General features: G+C 46.5%; 1 protein-coding gene across 1 annotated transcript in view; it reads left to right on the plus strand.

Moving 5' to 3' along the window:
* Window positions 1–6,437: 6,437 nt before the first annotated feature.
* Window positions 6,438–6,527, plus strand: part of VWA2 (von Willebrand factor A domain containing 2) — a 38,595-nt gene continuing 38,505 nt past the window's right edge. The window contains exon 1 of the mRNA XM_023729893.1: window positions 6,438–6,489. Within this exon, the coding sequence (XP_023585661.1) occupies window positions 6,438–6,489 (52 nt within the window). The remainder of the gene's footprint in view (window positions 6,490–6,527) is intronic.

Genomic DNA, 6,527 nt, shown 5'->3' on the forward strand with positions numbered 1-6,527 from the left:
CTCCTGGGGACCTTGCAGGAGGGAAGATCTATTCTGTGCCATGCTTCTGCTTTTTAGCATCACCCTGAAGCCAGCCCTGGGACAGCTAAATACATTTGAAGTCCGTTCTTTTCTTTACCCTTTCATCTTATAAATCCCCAGACTGCTTACTCTTCCTCTTTCTTCCATAAAATTACCTGCTGTGTTCCCTGAATATGATTGCTACCCTCGATCCCCTCCTCCATTTCCTTTTCTATTCCTGAGTTCCTTGTGTTGAACTGTATTTGCCTGATTTCACTTTAGGAAACTTTGCCCTTGCCCAGGGGGCGTTTGCACTGTGGTCTCATGTGATCCTGGCAACAACCTTTCCAAGTAAGAGGATGGATGGTGTCACCCTCACTTTAGACAGAGGGAAATTGAGAGACTGAAGTTAAGGAATTTACCCGAGAGGCTCATGGTCAGATCACTTCGAGTCCCATGGGTGCCCTTTCCACTCAGTCTTGGTACTGCACCACCTTTGTCACAGCAGAGCTACACTTGTCAGAAGATGACCTGCATTTGACTCTAAGCTTGCTGTTTGCTAGCTCTGTGACCTTGGCCTTCAAGTTCTCCGAGACTGTTCCCTCATCTGTAAAAATGGAAACAATGTCTGCTTTATAATGCTATGAGTGTTGTCAAGTGAAGTTAATGTAACGATAACCCTTTTAACATCGTCTGTTGTTGTTGCTAGTTGCCGTTGAGTCAGGTATGACGCACGATGACCCTGTGTACAACAGAGCAAAACGTTACCCGGCCCTGTACCATCTTCACGATCCTTGGTATGCTCCAGTCCATTGCTGTGGCTGCTGTATATTTTGAGTGCCTTCCAACCTGGGCTGCTCATCTTCCAGCACCGTATCTGACAATATTTTGCCAATATTGGCTAATTTTTTAAAGTATATCAGTAGGCCTTTCTTCCTAGTCTGTTTTAATCTGGAAGCGCTATTGAAACCTGTCCACCATGGGTGAGCCTGCTGGTATTTGAAATACTGGCGGCATAGCTTCCAGCCTGATAGCAACATGCAAGCCACCACAGTATGACAAGCCGACAGATGGGTGGTGGATTGTGTGTTTAGAAAGTGTTTTACAATTTAGCAGGGACTTTCTCACACAATTTCACTGGATTTTTACAACAATTGGGTCCCTCAGTGGCACGAACCCTTAAGCTCTGGGTTGCTAACCAAGAGGTTGGCTGTTTGAGTTGAACCAGAGGCACCCCAAAAGAAAGGCCTGGTGATCTACTTTTGAAATATCAGCCATTGAAAGCCTTATGGAGTACAGGTCTACTCAGATCACGCATGGGGTCACCATGAGTTGGAATCAACTCCACTGCAACTGGTTTGGTTTGCGTGTGTGTGTGCTTCCTTCAGTAATTGAGTGAGTTTGTTAAACTGAGATTCTCACCATTAGACAGATGAGTGAACTGAGGCAGGGGAGCTTGTTGCCTGCAGAATCACATAGCTGGCTAGAAACAGAGCTAGGCTAGAATCCTATCTCCTAACTTCTGGGCCTGTGTGCTTGCTCCCATACATACCTCACTGCTTACCGGGTTCTCTCTGAAGTGAATTCATGTCCTGTACAACCTAAAGGACTTTCAAACGTCATCAAAGCAAACATCCAAAGCCCTTCTGGCTGCAAACGTCTCTTAGCAGGTGTGGGGCCCTGTGATTTGTTCCATCTGCCCAGCTTTCTCCCCGAGACCATTAGGGAATCCAGAATGGCCCATTGTTCAGCCCTTGGTGCTGACTTTGGTTGTCAGCCTATTGGGTGCTAAAACTTTGCAGATTCAGTTCTAAGGGGAGCATGACCTTCCTGAGGAGCTTTTAAACTATTCTCCCTGACATACCAAACTAGAAACTTGTCACCCATTTCCTTGATTGTCTAGGCCTGAGCCAAGTATTTTGCCAAGTGGAAAAGGAAGAAGATTCTTCCAGAGAAAGCCAGCAAGAACTTCTGGCTGGAGACATTCTCTCTGACTTTAGTCTTCCTGTTCAGGTGCTGACTCTTCTTATGAAGGGCTCAGATTTCCATCCCGAGGATTCAGATGCAGCTGCCAAGGGCTAATCTAATATTTGGGGTTGGGATTGCATTTCGTAAGGAGGTGGAAGTGGTTTCCTCTTTCACCCTACCCTCATTTCATTTCCGATCAGAGAAGACAAATGGGGGCATTGTCCTGCAAAACTGCCTTCAGCTCTCCACTCAAGCCCTTCTTTACAAAAGTTGCCTTGTTTTGGCCTTTGATTCTTCCTGTGCCCTGGGGAATGTGATCCCCAGGGGTGCAGAGTGAAGTGTTGTCTCGGTGTCCTGCCGCAGACCTCACTCACCTGTCCCAACTGCTTCGGCCCTGTGTGGGCGCCGGATCTGAAGACGGCAGTCAGAAGAGAAGGCAGGAGTGGAGGAGACATCTAAATCCAGTTGTGAGAGTCCCTGAAACCGGGAATCATGCATGGGATTAGCATGAGTCATGGAACGAATGGGATGAGCGAGGTGTTTTGGAATGGAAAAGGCTTGACCAGGTGCAGCTGGGAACAAATGGACTGTTCCTTCCCTTGGGTTACAGATTGCTCAAGAAGGCTTTGTACAAGAATGCAGAGAGCCTTGGTGATCTCCTCTGGTTAGGCAGCTGGAGTGTGGGAGTTGCTGGCAGGTATTAGCTGGTGGAAAACTGCCACAGGGCAGGATTCAGGGTGGTGGCAGGGTTTTTAAATTATGCTTCTGTTCATCTAAGGAGCACTGGTGGCGCAGTGGTTAAAGCGCTTGGCTGCTCACCAAAAGGTCAGCAGTTCAAACCCACCAGCTGCTTCTCAGGAGAAAGACGTGGCATCTTCTTCCATAAGAATTTACAGCTTTGGAAACCCTATAGGGCAGTTCTACTTTGTCCTATAGGGTTACTATGAGTGGGAATCGACTCGACGGCAGTGGGTTTCTGTTCATGTATTACTGCCCATAGTTCATAGCCTTTTTTCTAGAGCCTGGACTCCCAGCCTCAACATCTCTCTCATTACCCATTCTGAGGTGGTTCTTTGAGTCTTCCTCCCAAACCAGGAAGGTGACAGATTGGACAGATCACTGGGAGGCCAGAATGGAGTCCAATCTACTTATTAACTGGGTAAAAAGCAAAATCCATTGCCATCGAGTTGATTCCAACTCACAGTGACCCTATAGGACAAAGTAGAACTGCCCCATGGGGTTTCCAAGGAGCAGCTGGTGGATTCGAACTGCTGACCTTTTGGTTAGCAGCCAAACGCTTAACCACTGCACCCACCAGGGCCCTATTAGCTGGGTAGCCTGGGGTAAAACATGCAACTTTTCTAAGTCACAGTTTTCTCATCTGTAAAATGGGGATAATACACCCTCACTGGCTGATTGTGAAGATTAGCAGAGAGAAGACAGACTCTAAGTTTGGAGCTGGTGCCTGGCCCGCAACAAGTGCTCACTGGATGGTAGCAGCTGTTGGATTTTATTGTGGAATTCATCTTTTTAAAAGTTTTACAGTTGTAGGGTTGTATTTTGAATGTCAAATGAGTATTGTGAGAAAGCTTTGATATGTGAGGAGGGGGGAATAAACTGAATATTTGTGAAATGATTGAGTGGGAAGAGTCTATAAAGAGTGCTAACAGTCCTTCACCAGTGTCTGAGTTTCTGAGTGCTGCTGTGACAGAAGTGCCACAAGTAGGTAGCTTTAAAAAACAGAAATTTATTTTTTCACAGTTTATGAGGCTAGAAGTCTGAACTCAGGGCCCCAGCTGTAGAAGGCTCTCTCTCACTGCCAGCTCTGAGGAGAAGATCCTTGTCTGTTTGAGCTTCTGTTCCTCAGTTCCTTGGTGATCTTCATGTGGCATCTGTCTTCCTCATTGTCTCGCTTGTCTCTGTGTCTGTGCTGCTCCTTATAACTCAGTGATTAGGTTTAGGACACACACTGATAGGGCCTCATTAACATAACAAAGAAAACCCTGTTCTCGAATGGGATTACATGCACAGGTATAAATTAACCAAACCCATTGCCATCGAGTAGATTCCAACTCATAGCGACCCTGTAGGACAGAGTAGAACTGCCCTGTAGGGTTTCCAAGGAATAGCTGCAGAGCCAGAAGCATGTGATCCTTAGACTTGATGCTGCTTGTATCCAACTGCAAATTGGCAAGGTAAATTTCGTTTAAGGAGCAGTCACTTCGGAGACTCTAGGAAAACACTGAACTGGTTTAGCAGAGGCACATAACAGCGAGGTGAATTTGCTTAGGTTTGTCTCAGCATGGCGAGAGGGAGCCTATGTTGACTGAGCGCCTTACAGCGGCAGGAACTTTCTGTATTCCTGCTTTGTCCCCTCAGCAGCTTAGGGAGTTGGTGGCAGCGTCAAACGAGTGCAAGAAATCATTTTTAGTGCAAGTTGGGTTAAAGACACTTCGGCGAGCTGCCATAGATGATCAAGAAACATCTTCCCTGTGCTCTGGAGAACTGATGTCACCAGTGGAGGTGGGAGATGTCCCTGGGCAGCGCAAACGGTTAGTGCACCCGGCTGCTAACCGAAAGGTTGGAGGTTCAAGTCCACCCAGAGGCACCTCAGGAAAAAGGCCTGGTGATCTACTGCCAAAAAAATCATCCATGGAAAATCCTAGGGAGCACATTTCTACTCTGACACACGTGGGCTTGCCATGAGTCAGAGTCAACACGATGGCAGCTGGTTTGGGTTAGTGAAGGTAGGGAGGCCTATAGCCCCAAGATACGTAAATGAAAACTTGGCACTTCTGCCTTGCTATCCGTGTTCTAGGTGGAGGAGAAGGCCTTTATGTAAGATGTTAAAGGGACTTCTCATATTCAAGTGCCTCAGGTCCAAGTGAGTTCTTCCGGAGGCTGTTGCGCCCTTGTGAGACCACACACGTTGACTCACCACCTCCTCTCTGCCCTTGTCTCTAGAACTTGGGATTCTCCTGGAATCCTGCAGTGTTTCCCTTTCCCTATCTCTCTCTTGGGTGTTTTCTCCGGAAGTAGTTCCTGAGTGCACGTCAGTGTTATCTGTTTAACAGAGGGAGAATTTAGTAAGACCTGCATGTTGACTTGCCTTGGTCTTCCAAGATGTTTTTTTGTGGGCTTATTTAATGCAGGTAAACCCTGGTGGCGTAGTGGTTAAGTGCTATGGCAGGTATGTGCCTGTCTTAGTTCCCTAGTGCTGCTGTAACAGCACTGAAGAGTAGAAATTTATTTTCTCAAGTTAAGTGGCTGGCAGTGAGAATTCAGGCCATTGGGTATAGGGGAAGGCTCTCTCTCTGACGGCTCTGGGAGAAGATGCTTGTCTCAGCTTCTCTGGCCCCAGAGTCCTCGGTTCCTTGGAGATCTCCATGTGGCATCTATCTTTTCCCATTTGTGCTTACTGCTGTGTCTAATCTCTCTTTTTGTAACTAGAAGTGATTAGGTTTAGGACATACCTACACTGATATGGCTTCGTGAACATAATGAAACCCTATTCCCAAACAGGGTTACTTCCACAGTTATAAGGGTTAGGATTCCAACACATATCTTGGGGGAACACAATTTAATTCATAACCGTGCCCTTATGGAGTCAGTTATGTCTATAGCTTCTTATTAAAAGCACCCACTTTCTGCCCTTACTAACCCCGTCAAAAATTGATTCAGGGCCTGTGGAACTGAATTTTACTCATGCTAGAAGCCCTGGTGGTGCAGTGGTTAAGAGCTATGGCTGCTAAGCAAAAGGTCAGCAGTTCAAATCCACCAGCTGCTCCTTGGAAACCCTATGGGGCAGTTCTGCTCTGTCCTATAGGATCGCTATGAATCAACTCGATGGCAACCGGTTTGGTTTTCTTTTTTTTTTTGGTTAGAAGGATTCTTAGGCAATAAAAAACTTTTAAAAAAAAAACCTTTACTTCTTCATAAACCATGTTACTGCTTATAAATATTTAGAAAGCACAGGCTTTCTTGGTATGCTGTTTTCTTAGCTAGGGAAAGGAAAACACTGCTAGAAGGTTTCAGAAAATGAGGCCATTGAAAATCAAATCTTTAATCTGTCAGACTCTTCTTCATGAAGAAGTGGAGACCCAGAGAGGGGAGTGACTTTACCCAAGATCACATGGCTAATCGGGCCAGGCAGGGCTAGAACCCAGGACCCCTAACTCAGAGCTGAGTACACCTTCCCAGAATCTGAGGAGCTGGGGTAGGTTCGGGGATGGGGGCTGGTATTCTGGGGAAGATGTTAGATTGTTGTCTGACATCAAAGTAGTTGGAGTGAAGTCTTCCATGGGTTTTTGCAGCCATTACATAGAAAGTTACGGCGAGGAAAGGCTTCCAGGACTGTGTTTGTGTCCTGGGAAAGGCTGAGCAGTTGTCATCTTGGTGGTGGTGTGACTTGGGGAGTTCACACAACTAATTGTTTGCTTTTATTTTCCTGGCCCTAGAGCTAGATCAACATGCCCTCTTTCCTGTTGCTGGAAGCCATCTGTGTTTTCCTGTTTCCAACGGGTAAGATGGTTTTATGGTGGGAGGTAAGGGGTTGCGGG

Source organism: Trichechus manatus, unplaced genomic scaffold (assembly GCF_000243295.1).
Source record: "Trichechus manatus latirostris isolate Lorelei unplaced genomic scaffold, TriManLat1.0 scaffold00031, whole genome shotgun sequence".
Classification (NCBI taxonomy): Eukaryota; Metazoa; Chordata; class Mammalia; order Sirenia; family Trichechidae; genus Trichechus; species Trichechus manatus.